Source organism: Vombatus ursinus, unplaced genomic scaffold (genome assembly GCF_900497805.2).
Source record: "Vombatus ursinus unplaced genomic scaffold, bare-nosed wombat genome assembly UNPS02000749.1, whole genome shotgun sequence".
Classification (NCBI taxonomy): domain Eukaryota; kingdom Metazoa; phylum Chordata; class Mammalia; order Diprotodontia; family Vombatidae; genus Vombatus; species Vombatus ursinus.
This window is the reverse complement of record NW_020940527.1, coordinates 26,728,819-26,746,699: the sequence shown is the minus strand read 5'-3', so window position 1 is coordinate 26,746,699 and position 17,881 is coordinate 26,728,819. Positions and strand designations below refer to the sequence as shown.

At 42.0% G+C, this 17,881-nt stretch overlaps 1 protein-coding gene across 2 annotated transcripts in view; it reads right to left on the bottom strand.

Annotated features, from left to right (window-relative positions):
• Window positions 1-17,881, bottom strand: part of PIK3AP1 (phosphoinositide-3-kinase adaptor protein 1) — a 148,225-nt gene that overhangs the window by 63,099 nt on the left and 67,245 nt on the right. For both annotated transcript variants that reach the window (XM_027859633.1, XM_027859642.1), the window contains exons 3-4: window positions 2,895-3,046; window positions 1,664-1,808 (exon numbers count right to left, since the gene is read on the bottom strand). In XM_027859633.1, the coding sequence (XP_027715434.1) occupies window positions 1,664-1,808; window positions 2,895-3,046 (297 nt within the window). The remainder of the gene's footprint in view (window positions 1-1,663; window positions 1,809-2,894; window positions 3,047-17,881) is intronic.

The following is a 17,881-nucleotide window of genomic DNA, read 5'->3' as shown; positions in this document are numbered from 1 at the left end:
ACTCTCCTTGCTATTATCACCAATGCCACATGGGCTAATCCAAACGATGAGATCAGCAGTGTGTTGGAGCTGAGAAAACTGATTGCTAAATTTCCAGAAAATGATATAAATCAGGGCTTGATTTATTCTTTTGTTGATTGTCTAGACTTATGAAAGGGGTAGGAAAAATGTGAATAATACAGGTTAAACTTAGAACTGTGGCATGTATAGCCCCTTTCTCCCCTGGAGAGCCGGTTGTTAAACATTTATCAGCGCACTACTAGTGGGATTCTAACACTACAATCTAAAGTTACAGAGGGATTTTTAAAACCTACGAAGCTTCTCCTTCCCCCAAAAGAGATAAGGTCATTTCTAAAGCTATTTCTTTGGGGACCTGAACTTCCTTTTCCTTTAAGATATTAAGGTACAGTAGAAGGAACTCAGGATCAGGAATCTGATTTGGTACCTACTCCTTTTCAGTCACTCTCTAGGCCAGATCATTTAACCTTGCTAAACCTCAGTTTCCTCCCATGTAAAATAGGGATATCAATAGCTGCCTGGAGAAGTAATAGAAAAGAGTACTGGTCCTGGCATCAGGAAACTCAGGTTTCAATTTCAGCTGATAGCTTCCTGTGACATCTCCATGGGCAAGTCATGTAAATTCACTGGGCCTCTATTTGCTCTTTTACATAAGATCAGGATGATTCTATGGGCACTAGCTTCCTTATAGGGTTTTATATAGAAAATACTTTCTAAACCTTAAAGGGATCTATAAATATGTCATGATTATTATTACCTCATTAGGTTGTTGTGAGGCTTAATCAAGTCTGGTTTATTTATTCATTTGTTTCTTGGTTCATCCATTAATTCAATAAGTATTTATAAAATACATTCTCTATATTAGGAACCATACCAAGTGCCAGGGATACAACAATAAAAACAAAACAGTTCCTGCCCTCAAGGAGATTACCTTCTATTGTGAGGCAGGGGGTAGGACTAATGTACACATACATGATGTCCCAACTGTCTTAGTGTGACTACACTTGGGGCCAAAATGATATTCCTAAAAAACAGGCCTGAAAAAAAAATAAACAAATACAAACAGGCCTGAAAAAAAAATAAACAAATAAAAACAGGCCTGCCTATTCTCCTGCTCTAGAAGATCTTAGGGTTCTCTATTTCCTCTAAAATAAAATAAAAATTAATCTGTTTGGCATTTAAAACTCCTCACTGTCTGGTCTGCACTTAGTGCGGTTGCACTAAGACTTTTGGGACACTACCTAAAAGAGATTCTAAATAGAAGCAAAATGAAGATAGAATATTAGAAAGAGGGGGCCTGGTAGTGTGAAAAGTCCCAGAAAAGACTTTGTACTGGAGCTGACCCTTGAACTGAGCTTGGATGAACACTAGGTATTTGAAGGCAAAGTGAAGAGGGAGTGAGTGCATTCCAGATGTGAGAGACAGCCTGCGTAAAGGCAAAGAATGGAGATGGACTGTCTTTGTAAACTGATAAACAATGCATACAGAGTGTTTAGCTCTTATTATCAATAACAATACTCAACCATCTAAAACATTGGCTACAGGGTTCTTGAGTTGCTGAATTAAGGAAGGGAGAAGTAATTGAGTGGAATCCTGCTTCCTGAACATTAATTTAAGTTGGTGGCATGAAAAAAGATCCACTTACCAGGCGCCTTTATAGAAACTGTGTATTCATTCTCCAACTTGGCAACCATGCGTACTGAAGGGGAGTTCTCAGGAGAAAATTCGGCTTCTGTTTTCACTTGGCTATCCAGCTTGCATTTCACAATAACATAAACTATTGTGTGAGCCTTAAGGGAAGACAAGTGAATGGATCCTGTTTCCTTACATATTTTTCAATTAGAAAGCTGTTCGGGGTGCTCGGTAGCTAAGTGCTGGTGCTTCCACCTGGAGTTGGCCCTACATCAGGCAGCTCCCCTAGATTCTAGTCCTGATCACTGTTACTCAGAGTGGGGAAACTGATTCTCAGTTGAGCATCCGTTTTCCTCTTCTATCATACCAGGAGACAACAGCACCTCCTACAACACCCATTCCCTAAGAGCCCTCAGGGAGAACACCTTGCTTTCTGGGTCTTTCCATTAAAATACCAAAATCTCATTCATTTCTTATGGCTAAGTAAGTAGCTCTCTCAGACTGTGAACATCTTTCTGCCCAAATAAGGCAAATTTTATAGATCTAGTCACAAATTATCACTTAGCTTATTGTATACATTTTTCTATAAAGTTCCTCCTTTGTCCCAGGACCATGAGGAGGGTATGGCAAAAGTGGATTTTTACTTCTGGTAAAGTGTCCTGTTTCTGATACAGGTGACTGCTAGATGGGGTTAGGACTACAACTTTGCCCCCAGCGTAGTCATATCTCATCATTTAATCAATAACAATCATCTAGTACACATTATATTCTAGGCACTGGGAACATAAAGGCAGACAAAAACATGGTTCCCTACTCTCAAGGTATTTAATGGAGGAAACAACATACAAACAACTATGTACATTTTATCTATCTTATCTATCCATCCATCCATCTATCCACCTGTTTGTCATCTATCCACCCACCTATCTATCCATCTATCTATCATCTATCTATCTATCCATCTACCTATCTCTCCATCATCTATCTACAGAGTAGATGTAACGTAATCTCAGAAGAAAGGCTTTAGCAGTGGAGGAGGTAAAAGGGAAACCAAGAAATACCTCTGGCAGAAAGTGGGATTTGAGCTGGTTCTCGAAGGAAGCCAGAAGGCAGAAAGGAGATGACCGAGCATTCTACCACCACCTTTCTCAAAGTCACATGGAATGAAGTTTCTAGGAAGGGTTAACTAAGGAGGAAAATGTGGTTTCCTGAGACTTTTCAGCAGAGTGTAATAAGGCACTTACCCCACAACGAATTCGGTCTGGCTGCACCACCATTAGGTTCCCTGGTGTGGTCTCCTGGTGCCAGTTCTTCTGAGTAGAGGAAATATGCTTAGAGCAAGGAAGGGTCTTTTCGTCTTCGGCCTCGGTGTCCGTGATGGAGTCACAGCCAGAATCTGTGGGTAAAAGGACATTAGCTCATGAGACGAGCAAGAGGAAGGAGAAACATAGAGCTCATGTTCCCCTTTGATCATTTCCTCACCTCCCCACCTTTCTTCCCCATGAAAGCCCCAACACATTACCAAATGGGAAACCACTCAAAATGTTAAACAAATAAACAACAAAGTAAGCAAATCGAGAAATTTGGAAAAAGGACTTGGGGGGGAAGGGGAGGGGAAGAGTGTGACATGCTGAAAAGCTGTGCTGTCTTACAGGAAAGGCAATTAGTGTGCAGAAATGGCGGACGAGATACCGACTGAGCCTATCAAGGGCCCATCAATGTGCTTCTTAATTGCCTCCCCTCTGCCCCTTTGCTAAGGGCTGGCTCCTACACTGATCAAGCAAGCAAACAACAAGCATTTATTAAGCACCTACTATGTGTGAGGCATTACACTAGGTCCAGGATAAGGGAGGAAATACGCATTTATTAAGTGCCTAATATGTGGTAGGCACTGCCCTAAGCACTTTTACAAATATTATCTCATTTGATCCTCACAACAACCGTATGAGTTCACTGTCGAAGAAACCAAAGGTTAAGGGACTTGCCCCAGTTCACACTACTAGTAAATGTCTGAGGCCAGATTTGAACTTGAGTCATCCTGACTCTAGCCCTCTTTCTGCTTTACAACCTAACTGCCTTGGCTAGAGATTCAAATACAATCAATGAATCAATTCTCATTTCCAAGGAGCTTATAGGAACCACACCAGACAACAAAGAATTTTACAAGGATGTATGCTGGGGAGATGTTTCAGCCAGAGAAATAAATAGGTGGTGCTAACTATTTTCTGAAGTCATGTCACCGGCTTCCAGATTAAACCTACTTGGGATAGGCAAATAAGGTTTGCTGAAGCTGGAACCATAAAGGATCTCAGGATTGGTGCTGGTCTCCTGGCTCCTGGTGGTAAGCCATCATTCTTGTCATCTTGCCCTCCTCCGTCAGGGCCTGTGCTTCTCTTAGTTTCCATTGGCCTATGTAGTTGTATATCGCACTCTACTCCTACCGCTCCTGCCTAGATCTCCCCGTGACTGTGGAGACTTTCAGCCTCCAGACTTGTTCTCTCTTCTTGGACTTACATCCTCTTTCTCTTCACCTTGATCCCATTCCTTCCACCCCTGAGCCTCTCTTGATTGCTGTTTGCCCAACTATAGGGTCACATATACCACTCTGCCCCTGTACCTCCTGCAGCTCTCCCACTGGCTACTTATGGGGACATTGGTTCTCTGCACCTGTTCTCGATTCTAATCCTCAGATACTCTCTTTTTTTCCCCCTTATTGCTTGTCTGGCTTCTGACTACATTGTTGTCCTCACACCCTATGTTCCATGGATACTTACATCTGGTCCCTCGATTGCCTGCTGTTCCTGATATATCACAACACACTATATAAGTGCCAGGTTATCTAACATAGTTTGCAAATGCTAGAGGATACAGATGGGGTGACTGTTTATGCCCCCAAATAAGAGATAGGAATAGATAACTATGGGGTACAGAAGAGTTTGGAATTGATCTGACATATAAGAGACTGTTGATCTGTCATACAACACTATGAGGTAAAGTTAGTTAGGAAAGAATTTATGGATGTGATGGGATTTAACTTAAAAGTCAAAAAGTATTAAGTTGACCTAGGCCTTAAAGAAGGTATAGGGAAATGGTGTGGCAAGTTAACAAATCAACAAACACCTACTATGTGTCAGGCACTATGCCAAGTGCCAGGGACACAAAGAAAGGCAAAAAACAAACAAATAGTTCCTGCCCTTAAGGAGCTCACAGTCTAATGAAGGAGGCAATATATATCACACACACATACACATACATATCACATGTAGGACATATTTACATGTATCACACATGTAATACATATAATATATACATATATAAATAAGTTATATGCAGGATAAATTGGGTATAACTTTAGAAGGAAGACATGTACATAGGAGACAGAACCTGGACCATTGGTCCAGTTGTGCCAGAAGAAGATTGTCCTTGCTCCTAATAAGGTGGGATGGAGAAGTGGCATAGTTCAGTTCACCTAAGGAGGATGTGACCCGCCCTTTCTCCAACCTCCACCAGCCAGGCATGCTCCTAATTCTGATCCCTCTCCTGGGACCCACCAGAACCCCAGCCCCATGGAGATAACAGAAGATGGCAAGGCCCAGGCCCAGATGGCTCTGGCCACTGCAGAGAGGAAGCATGCAGCCCCCTCCTGGATGTAGGTACCTGGAGCAATGGGGGATGTAGGCACCCCACCCTGGTTATGGCTTCGTGTACTTCCTAAGGTCACTCTGTATTATACAAAGACTGACTTCCTGTTTAGGTACAGGTTGGACTAGCTGCCACACAAGATCCTTTCTAATTCTGAGATTCTATGAACAAAAATAAAGGCAGAGAGGGAAGAGAAAATGGTAAGTGTGTTTTAACAGGTAGTGGGAAGACCGGCTTGACTAGAACAGAGTGTGTGTGCTAACAGGAGGAAGGAATTAAGATTGAAAAAGAAAGGTGAGAGCCAAGGGGTGATGAAAGACAGTAGAGGGCTGTTGCAGAGCCTTCTACAGGGAAATGACATGAAAGCAGTGGTTTAGAAATCTGCTAGCAGTGTGCAGGATGGATTAGAATGGCAGAGGTGAGAGGCACTGGAATGGCCACCTAGAGAACATCTGCTTGCTAATTGGAAGTAGACGCTAACAATGCTTTTTGGTCAATGTCAAAAAATTCAATTAGACAAAATGTTAAATGATAGAGAATATAGAGTCAATATAGGCAGTGTGTCTACAGATTTAGATCAGGGCATGGTGTTATCATGTGACTTGTCACAGTGGGATATGGTCAAACAGGTGGGTCCAGTACGTCCAAAATACGCTATATTGTTATTGTCGTTCAGTTGTTTCAGGCGTGTCTGACTCTTTGTGACTCCATTTGGGGTTTTCTTGGCAGAGATACTGGAGTGGTTTGTCATTTCCTTCTCCAGCTCATTTTACAGATGAGGCAAACAGGATTAAGTGACTTGCCCAGAGTCACACACTAGTAAGTGCTTGAGGCTGGATTTAAACTCAGGTGTTCAGTACTCCAGGCCTGCACTGGCCCTAAAATATACTATATAGGGCAAGACTTTTTCACCTGGAGTCTATGATCTTGTTTTTTACAAACTATTTTGATAATTATATTTCAACATAATTGGTTTCCCTTGTAATCCTATGCATCTGATTTTATTTTAAACATTATTCTGAGAAGGAGTCTATGAGCTTCAAAGAGGTCCATGGCACAAACAAAGGTTAAAAACTCTTGGTGTAGGGTATGCAAAGGGGAGTATTAGGAGATGGTGGGGGAGGAGTCTGGACCTATGATTTCATCAGCATAGGGAACTTCCAGGGTGGTAACATCCTCTATTGATACAGATCAGCCACTCCTAACTTAGGGGTTTAGAGAGTTGCTTGTGCTACTTGGAGGGGGTGGGAAGGGGAGGCAGTAAGAGTGTCAAATTATACAGAGGAGACATTCTTTCAGAGGGGTACTGAATGATAAATCAGAGGGAGAAAATTCATGGATAAAGGTATGTATGAGCTTTGGTTGTTGTCAAGGACTTCAATAAATGCTTTGCAGTTGGGGAAGTAAATTGCTTCCAAAAAATGATTCCAATGTACACAAATGCAATCTTATAATTAGTCACTTCGTGAGAACTGGGATCTTGGGTGACAATGGGATGTTGGTTTAGACCAACTGGGGATGGTGGATAGTCAGTGTAGATATGGGGTCATGGCTGGAAAGACCCAGCAGACTCCAGAATCCAAGAGTTCCATGGAAGCCGGAGGAAGTAAACAGTTTAAGTGAGTAGACCAAAGAAACCCTCTTTTAGCCTTAGGAAGAATAGAGGCAACTAATACATTCTAGACAGTGAGGCCAAAGTCAGTGTCTCACGGTCCGGTTCAGACAAAGCTGAACCTCTCTGACTTGCCTGGACTAGCCCGGCAGTCTGATGACATTGGCCTCCTTGCAGTTCCCTGCAGACAACACTCCATCCCCAGGGGTGGCGAATTTTCACTGGCTACCACCCATGACTAGAATTCTTCCCTTCTTCACCTCCATCTCCTGGCTTCCCTGACTGCCTTTTATCACAACTAAAATCCTACCTTCTGTAAGAAGCTTTGCTGATCCCCCTTAATGCTTGTGCCCTCCAGTTAAAATCATTTCCAATTTGTTTTATATTTGTATGTGTATGAATATATGTTTACACACAGATATCTATATATATACATATCTATCTACCTATCCATGTATCTACCTACCCATGTATCTATCTATCTATCTATCTATCTATCTATCTATCTATCTATCTTTCTATTTTTCTGTCTGTTGGTCTATGCACACACATACATAGGCAGCTAGGTGGCCCAGTGGATAGAACCCTGGGGCTGAGGTCAGGAAGACACAAGTTCAAATCTGGCTTACTATCTGTGTGACCCTGGACAAGTCATTTAACTTCTGTCTGCTTCAGTTTTCTCAACTATAAAATGGGGATAATAATAGCATCTAACCTTTCAGGATTGTTGTGAGGATCAAAATGAGATATCTGTAAAGTACTTAGCACAGTGTCTGGCATATAGTAGGCACTCTCTAAGTGCTCATTCCCTTCCTCATCCCTTGTTTATACACAGTTGTGTGCAGGTTGTTTCTTCCATTGTACTTTGAGGTTCTTGAGGGCAGGGTGTTTTTGTCGTTGTTGTTTTGCCTTCTCTCTATCCCCAGAAAATAGCACAATGCTTGGCCCATGGTAGGTGCTTAATAAATGCTAGTTAGCTTGACTCATCTAGAAACAGAAGTCAAGTTTTCTTCTAATTCAACAGATGTGCATTGATCACTTCCTATGTACAGAGGACAGGAGCAGGTACTGAAGGAGATGTGCAGATACACAATACTCAGCCCCTTTCCCTCAGAGCCTCCAATGAATTAGAGGAATAGGCTGCATACAGAAACAATGTTAAAACAAATCAGAAAAAGTTGAGTCCATGAGAGGCATACAGCTCTATGCATGCATGCTCTGAGGAAGGAAAGATTGAGCCCTATAAAGTTGTTGACTGTGACAGACAGACTTGGCTCACTTACATATTTACCTACTCACTTTGGGTGAAAGATGAGCTGTAGGATATGAATTCCACTCATTTTGCCAGTTTCCAATGAACACAGCGGCCTGGCAGAAAAAACCCAGTGGTCTACTCAATTTCAGGACTGTTTGGCCCAGACTCAAAATCAGCTCTAACTAGCATAGGCTGCCCTATTTATTTAACCCATTTTAATGGGTCCAGGGATGCCTCAGTTTTCCAAATAAAAAGTTCCCTATGGCAGTCCAGAGCACAGGGCTTTTCTGAATGCTTTCCCAAATAAATATTGCCTTTCTGGGATGTAGATACTTAAAAGCTACAGGCTGGAGTTAAGATGGATTTTTTTTTTTAAACGAAATAAGATGAAGGTCAGTGCATTCAACAGCAGTAAACCATAATTGCTAGGGGGCCCCTTAAAAGCTCGTTGTAAAAGCTCCAAAGTGGCTAAATGTAATCCACCTCGCAAGGAGGTCAAGCAATCTTGAGGTTGTGAACGCTTCAATTTTGCACATTAGTGCCCTGGCTCTTTCCTTCCTTGATCAAGTTCCAGTGGTGAGGAAAAACAATTGAGTACGGGTGGGGTTGGGATCATGGGGGCGACTGTTAAATAGCAAAACAGCCTCTGCACCATTTGGAAGCAGAGCACGTATTACAGGATGGTGATGCAGCCAGTGGGGAAATTGGCATTACAGTATTAACTACGGAGTTAAGGAAAATACCTCAAGGTCAGAAAGAAACAAATGTTCTGACCCCAGCGTGAAGGGCAAAACTGTTTTCCACAGAATCTCAGCGTTAACAGAAACCTTAGGGAAGGTCCCGTCCTCCCTCACACCCAATAAAGATATCCCTTCGATATCACCCTATAGCCAACCCTGGTATCACCCAGCTTCTTCAAGGATCGGAAGTTTCCCACCTAGTTAAGTCAGCTCATGCCTTCGTTAGTTCTAGTTGTTACAATATGAATCATCCAATCCACAAATATTTTAAACAACTACTATTCTCAGGGCACTCTGCTGGGGTGCTGGAGATACAAGCAACAAAGAATAAAACTACCCCAAGCTTATATTCCAAGGAGAGAAGCAATAAGGACATATAAAATACATGTAGCTTAAATATAAAATTAATAAATATACATGAAGTAGCTATAGTACAAAATTAATAAATATATACAAAGCAGCTATAATACAAGGTATAAGATATGAGATATGAAGAAACATAAGGCAAATTCCTTGAAAACAAGAGACTGTATCTGTCATCAAGGTTGTCTATCACTTTATTATATTTTTCCAGGCTTCTCTACCAGGAGAGGTAGGGTAGCATAAGAAATAAGGGTTCCTAGTATTTGAAAAACCTGGGCTTACCTTAGACTATTAGCTATGTGTCTATGGACAATTTATTTAACCTTTCAAGGACACAAGCAACCTTCTAAGCAATGGTGATCTGGCCAATGTTTAACAACTGGCTCTCTGGGAAAAGTTTAATTTCCATTATTAACATTCTTTCCATCACTTTATTATCTAAACAACTAACAAAACAGCAAACAAGTCCCAATTTGCAACATTTGCCAATTTCCAAGGTATAAGTGCTTACAGTGAAAATTTAACAACCAGCTCACTGGAGAAAGTTTTAATCTCCATTATTAACATTCTCAACATCACTTTTAAAAGTCTAGACAATCAACAAAATAATAAATCAAGCCCTGCTGATTTCCAAAATGAACTTTTGGAAAATTTGTACAGTGAAAATTGAACAATTAGCTCTGATAGGAGAAGCAGTCTCCAACATATCCTTGCTTCTATGACTATCAGTTATAGACAAGTGGTTGATCTACACCAGCAAAGGGAGAGTGTTTCCACACAAGCCAATGAAAGGAGGGGTGTGTGTGAAGGGGGCCAAGGCTGATGGTGTAAGGTGGATAAAGTCACCCAGATGGCAGGTGATAGTAATTCAGAAGTGGCTCTTGGATTTCTCAGAAACTGCTAAAATTGACAAATAAGAACTCATTGATCGGGGGATGTGAAATCCACCAGTTACGGCAACTCCAAGGCACCCCTGGAAAATGCCCCACCTATACCTCTGGGTGGAATGACGACTTACTCAAAAAAGAAAAAAGAAGATTTGACATTTTAAAACAGCTTCAGGTGAAATGTGCTCACACAAAGGCTAAATTCTATGAAGAAGCTCATGATTTGCAAGGTAATAAACATGCAGCACTTTCCCAACCTCTCTTTGACAAAAAGGGATTTTATCACTAGTAAGGCCCCTCTAGGTACCTCCGTTTTAAGGAAAGGGCCCAGGCTGATTGTGTTCACTCCTTCAGTCCGATCTGGCCTCTGCTCTTGGCTCAACTCACTTCTTTCTCCACCATGTTTCTCACCCAGAAAGATCACTTCCCCCTGAATTCCCCCTCTGCTGGTTGTTTGGCTCTAGCCAGAAATTCCATTTTAAGGGAAGGGCCCAGGCTAGCTGTGTTCACTCCTTATCCTTACCCCTCCCCACCTCTTTACATTTCCTTTTAGTATACTATCTTCCAAATCTATTGTAAGTTCCTTCAGAACAGGCACTGGCCTTCTCTTTGTTTCTATTTATATTCCCAGCACTTTACAAAGCACTTAAATGTTTGTATGTTGGGTCTTAACTCCATTTGGTTCAGTCGTTTCGGTCATGTCTAACTCTCCATGACCCCATTTGAGGTTTTCTTGGCAAAGATACTGTAGCATTTCGCCATTTCCTTCTCCAGCTCATTTTACAGATGAGGAAACTGAGGCAAACAGGGTTAAATGACTTGCCCAGGGTCACACAGCTAGTAATTGTCTAAGGCCAGATTTGAACTCAGGTCTTCCTGACTCTAGGACGAGCACTCTGTCCACTGCGCCACCTCGCTTCCCTTTTTATCGCCCCTACTAGATTGTAAAGTCTTTGAGGGCAAAGACTATTGTTCTGGCCTCCTAAATGACTTCTCTCCCTCGCTTAGGACTGCCAGATTAACATTCCAAAAACACTGCTTTCACTGCTACATCTATCAAAAACCAAATGTAGCTTCCAGTTGTCTACATATAAAATCCAAACTACTTGGGCTGTCAGTAAAAACCCTCAATACCTGGTCCTTTCCAGCCTCATCTCTTACTACTTCCCCAACATGAACCCTTCAATCCAGTCAATGAGGCTTCTGCTGGTTCTTTTACTTGGTTTCTTCTTACTTCCCTTTTCAACCAAGTATGAGGCATTTAATCTGTCCTCACCCTAAGAGTTTAGGATTGCCCAAGAAAACACACACACACACACACACGCACACATGTACACACAGGAGCATACGTAATTTGTGTGCATGCATACATATGTATATATGTGTACATATGTGCATATGTGTGTGTTTAGTGATTGTGCACTCAACACAGCCTCTGATGCTGAGATGCAACAAAGGATGGATCAATTCTCTGCCACTTGTGCTAATTTTGGCCTAACAATTAACACCAAGATAACACAGGTTCTCCACCAGCCAGCACCGCACTATCCATACGTGGAACCATCAATTACAGCTAATGGAGAAATTATGAATGCTTTGGATAAGTTCACTTACCTTGGCAGTATACTTTCCAGGGATGTACACATAAAGGATGAGGCTGGCACACATATTGCCAGAGCTACCTTAGTATTTGGGAGGCTTCGAAGGAAAGTGTGAGGGAGAAGAGATATTAATTAGGCTGCCAATCAAACTGAAGTCCTACAAACCCATTTTGCTGACCTCATTGTTTTATGCCTGTGGAACCTGGACAGACACCAGTGCCATGCCAGAAAATGGAATCTTCATTTGAATTGTCTTAGGAAGATTCTGAAGATCACTTGGCAGGATAAGGTACCAGGCACTGAGGTCCTTTCTCAAGCTAAACTGCCAAGCATTCAAACTCTACCTCAGAGAGCACAACTCCAATGGGCTAGACATTGTTCAAATACCAAACGAACAATAGCCTTAAAGGCTATTTTAAGGAGAATTCACACAAGGCAAGCGCTCACATGGTGGTCAGAAAAAATAATACAAGGACACTCTCAAGGTCTCTCTGAAGAACTTTAGAATTGATTTCATGACATGGGAGATGCTGGCACAGGACCGCCCAGCATGGTGTGCCCTTATCGGAGAAGGCACTGTGCTCTACGAGCAAAGCAGAATTGAAGTAGGTCAAAAGAAACTTCAGATGCACAAATTTAGAGAATCTACCCCAAATGTTCAGGTGGACTATTTGTGTCCAACCTATGGTAGAACATTCTGAGCTCACATTGGTCTGATCAGCCAGAGTTGGACACACCGTACCTTTACTCCAACACAGTGATACCACATTGGTCCTCTTTGAGAACAAAGGACAACAACCAACCACAGGTGACTAGATGTGTAAATATATTTAAATATATATTTAAATCTGACCAAGTCAGGCCCTAAGCTCAGGATCAAATTGACCTTCCAGGACACTAATTTGCTGGTGTCTTACATTGACTCTCCTTTCGGTGTTTTCCCTGACTTACTAGGCCTATCATGATCTCTACCTGTGTGCATGCCCGTCATCTCCATGTGCCTAAATGGAGCCTACTTGATGCCTGTGCTAATCTCCAGTAGCCATGTCTTCTTTAGCCCAAGTCTGAAAATCTTGAATTCTTAATTTACTCTATGCTCTGACTACTGGTGACTGTATACATTATACTTGGTACTCTTAATGTAGACACCCCCCTTGTAATCTCTACTTTATTGTAGCCGGTAGTCCTGAAAGGACACAATCAAGTTGGCTTCTGTCCCAAAAATATGCTTTGCATGTTCTCACCTTTACCCTACCTGGGTGCCCTTGGGGGATCAAGGATTAAACCAGGGGTGGGGAACCTGTGGCCTCCAGGCCACATGTGGCTTTCTAGGTCCTTGGGTTCGGCCTGGCCTTTTGACTGAGTCCATGTTTTACCGAACAAATCCTTTAATTAAGGGGATTTGTTCTGTGAAGTTGGGATTCAGTCAAAAGGCTGCACGTGAGAACCTAGAGGACCACCTTCCCCAACTCTGGATTAAGCCCTACTGTGTTCCAGATGCTATGGGAGGTGCTGGGAATACAAGGACAAAAAAAAGAAACAATCACAAACCTCAAGGAGCTAATTTTCTCTATTAGCACATGATTTTTATCATTCATTCATTCATTCTTTTCAATATACCACATTGTTCCAAGAGGTTTTCATATAAAGAGCCCGAATGACAGTTTGTTACTGAGGTACACATAGACAGAACACTTTAAGGTTTACAAGGTGCTTTGCTCATACAACCACCCTGTAAAGTATGTGGTGCAAAAATCATTAATCCCATTTTATTGATGTGGAAACTGAGGCTATGAGAAGTTAAATGACTTGCCACATAGTAGATGTCATGAATCAGGTAAGGATCATCTTCCAGTTCTAAGATTCTAAGGCCTGGAGATGTGATACTTTTCCTTCAGGAGAAGAAAAGAAAAGAGAAAGAACTGCTTTCAGATAAGACAGTCTCTAGCATAAGCTGGGAGTTCTCCTTCCCTCCTTGTTGTTTGGAATTCTCTCTCTTCCCTAAATTTAGTCTGTAGCCGTTTACTTCTCATCTGCTGCATCTCTCCCTCATCCTACCCTCACCCATCTCTCCTTCCTTTCATATGTGGTCCTAGGAACAAGGCGTATGAACCTTAATGATCATCTTTTCCAACCCCTTTCACAGATGAAGAAACTGAGGCTCAGAGAGGAGAAGTGACTAATGCTCAAGGTAATTATTATAGGTAGTAAGTAGCAAAAGAGGATAGCAAGGCAGAGATCTCTTTTTGATCTACGGTAATAAAGAGAAGATAAAAAGGTTCTGTGTCTGATGGGGGGAGGGAGTGGGCTGTGGCTCCAAGTCCCACTATACTTCTCTCTGTCCCCCCTGCTTATTCTCTAATTTAGTCATCTCCTCTAAACGGCCGAACACTTAATATAATCTGCCTTATATGTGGATTGTAGTTTTACTAGGGCCATGAGGATGAGCTTATCTTGGTAGTATTAACATAGGAGGAAAAGGGATTTGGAGGAAGAGGAGGAAGGGAAAGAGGTGGAGGAGAAAGAGGAAAAAGAAAAGAAGAAATTAAAAAAAAGAAATGGAAGAGAAGAAGGGAGGGAGGAAAGAAGGAAAGAAAAAAAGAAAGAAGGGAAGAAAAGAAAGAGAAAAATATTTAGTCTACTTGAGAAAACAAACAATAACAACAAAAGTTATTACCATAAATTCATGATTTACAAATGCTAACACTAATAATGCCATATCTACGGCGCTTTAAGGATTGGAGAACAATTTACAAACATTAGATCATTTGGTCCTCCTGACACCCTGATGAGATAGGTGCTATTATTATTCCCATTTTTTAGATAAGGAAACTGAGGCTGAGAGATGTGAAGTACTTTGCCCAGGGTCCAAAATGTCAGAGGTTGGGTTTGAACCCATATCCCCCCCTTTCCATTCCACCAGAGCTTTTTTTTTCAATATACTGGTGATAACAGATCACAGTCACATAGTGTATAACTTGTAGAACCAAATTTTATGAGTATTTATTGTAGGTACAAAGGTTTAGGGGTACAGGATGGTACAATTTAGTTTCAAAAACTCTTTGGCTTCTGGGCACATATTCTGCCTATGTCTCATTTCAGCAATCACCCACAAATCTTCCTTCCCTACTCTCTCTCTTGCCTACCCTGGTTAAGCTACAAGGTTTCCCTTCAATCCTCTCCCTTCTTCCCCAGCAAACACAGTGTGGGAAAGGCAACATTGCCCATGGCAGCTGCCCCTCCTCCCTCAGAAATACCCTGTCATCTTTCCGATGGAAAAAAAAAACAAGTACAATGGCAGCTCAGGAAATCATAACTGCCAGATATTTACTGGCATTGGAGTCAGAAGGGAGAGGATAATATTGCCATTTCATGGTGCTGACATTTTGACCTGGAGAAGAGCCCACAGACAAGATCAAAAAAGGAGGGAATTAAAAATCATAACTGGAACTGAAGTTTCCCCAGGTGCTAATTCACAGGCCAACTACCCCAAACATCTGGTTTCCCTCCCACTCAAACTCCAAATGTGCTCTTTTATCTCAATCCTCTAAAGACAACTCAGTGTAGTCCTTCAGATAAGTAGACCTCAGTGAACCTCCTTCCCTCAGCCCCTACTCACCTTTCAGATTCCAATCTGTACCAGGCAATCTCTTTCTGTAGTGTGTGAGGCTGCACTCTTGTGCTCCTACTCATCAGTTTATCCTTAAACTCTTGGGTCACCAAACTAATGCTCTCCCCGGACCACATAAGGAAGGCCTCAACTTCCCTGTGGCTACCTGAAGCCACAAAGACCATAAGAGGACTGAGGTCCAGGACAAAAAGAAGGGGACAGGGGAGTAACTTCCACAAAGATCTAGTGACGAGATCTCCAACATCTGAGCTAGTTGTTTCACTGGGTGGCTCTGAAGGAACTTGACAAGTATTTAAAAATAAAATTAGAAACAGGAGGTGACACCTTGGTTTTTTTTTTTTTCACTGCCATCCCCCTCATTTACCTTCTTTGCACTCAACAGAAATAGAATCTCCTCCCCCAGAAATTCAGTCCTGACAGCTGAAAGAAGGAATATTTCTTCTCCTTTGCCCCACCTTCCGTTCATTCACAAATTAAGCCAAGGTTGGGGGAGGGGGCTCCTGACTTCTCCCAGCCTGGAGACTTTCACAGCTTCTCTGAATTGCAGACTGTCTCCACTCATTCCTCATCATGGTATGAACTTGAGGCCTCTTCAAATCCTTCCAACTATGCAGGTTCGAAATGCCAGTGTTATCCTTGGCCCTTCATTTTCCTTCAACATCCCCCTATTTGTCAAATTCTAGTGATTCTACCACCATAGAATCTCTCCCCCACCACCGCAGTTCAAGTTCTCATCACCTCTTGGCTGGGTTATTGCTATAGTTTCCTAATCAGTCTCCCTCTCCAGTCCTTCCCCTTTCTTATCCATCCTATCCATCCTCTAAATAGATGCCAAATTCAAATTCCTAAAGTATAGATCTCACCATATTACTCTCCTACTCAGTAAATTCCCTCCTAGGATCAAATTTTCTGTCATGTGACTCCAATGTGCCTTTACAGGCTGATTTGACGTTACTCCCCCCATCTCTCCTGTACAACTCCACGTCTCAGACAAATTAACCGATTTGATGTTTCCTGTTCATGGCATGAACATCTATGCTGGCTGCCCACACAGTCTACCACACATGCTTGGAATGATTTCCCTCCTCATCTCTACTTCTCTAACAGAACAACTTCAGCTCCATCCTTTACCCAGCATTTCTAGGCCTGTGTGTACTGGTCAACACATGTATGGTTCAAATGGGCATGCCCTGGCCAATCAGCTTCATTTTAATTGGCCTAACTTTCCTGGCCCATACAATGTGGGGCCTGGACTAGATGAAGCCTAAGGCCTTCTTTGAGCTCTCACCCTATGATCCTTTTCTTTCTTTTTAGCATCTCTCCTCTTTTCTCCCTAGGGAAATAGGGAAAGGAAATCAATTCATCCTTAGCTTCCTTCCAGGCTCAATATAGGTGCTACGTCCTACAGGAACCTTTTTTGATACACCTGATTGTTAGTGTTTTCTTGCTTCCCATATTATATGGCATTTATATATCTGTGCACACGCTGTATCCCTCCGGTAGAAGCAGGGCCTATTTCGTTTTTGTCTTTGTAACTGCAGTACTTAGTATAGAGCCTGGCACATAGAACATTTAATAAATGCTTGTTGAATTGAACTTAATTGAATTGAATTGGACTCTCTTTGCTAGGACCCATGCCCTTTAATCAGCACTCATAGACACCAGAACCAGTTCTTACAATTCATGGGAAATAAGCTTTCCGAGCAGTGTACTGGGGGAAGGGGGCCCAGTAGACCCCGTTTCATCTTTCAGGAAACCCCAGTGTTGCTAGCCAAGCAGGAGATACCACAGCTCCTATAAACGGCTTCCTCTTTCTTCATCTCTTTCCGACACTTATAAATGTGTTTCCTCTTTTTAGGGTACAAATAGCAAAATGTAGCCACCTAACTGGCAATTCATAATAGGTCTCTTAAAATGAGAGTCTCTGACTTTCTGGTGGATGGGATGCATTCAAATCTCAAAGATGACCAATGTATCAATTTACTTGTTTGAGAAGAAGTGGGAATTGTTGTGGTTTAGTCAAGTATTTTTTGACCAGACGTCTTAAAATTCTGGAAATAAAACCAAGCCCATCATGTCAAAACCTTCCTTTTGTTTCCACCCATCAATTATATAACTCAAGGAATTGTTGGAATTGTTACATTTCCCCCACTTAGGCCAATTGGTTCATTTCTACATTTGGACACATTTATGATGTGAAGCAGGGTTGGTTAGCTTCACTTTCTATTTCTAGAAAGGTTTTACTTTGCCATTCTCACTCATTTGTGAGAAACTAGCAGATGGGTTTCACAATATGGCCAGAAGGGTATTTCCTGCAGGCTGCCTGGCAAACAGGACATTGAGGCAGAGCTTGACATGTTGGTAAAATAGCTCCAAGCCTAACTTGGAACTTCTGCATACAGGAAGAAGGCAGGAGAGATGTCCTTTGGCTGGGAATTGGCTGTAGGAATAGACATTGGGCTTGGTGACTGTCTGAAACACTTGGAATTAAAGGGATTTT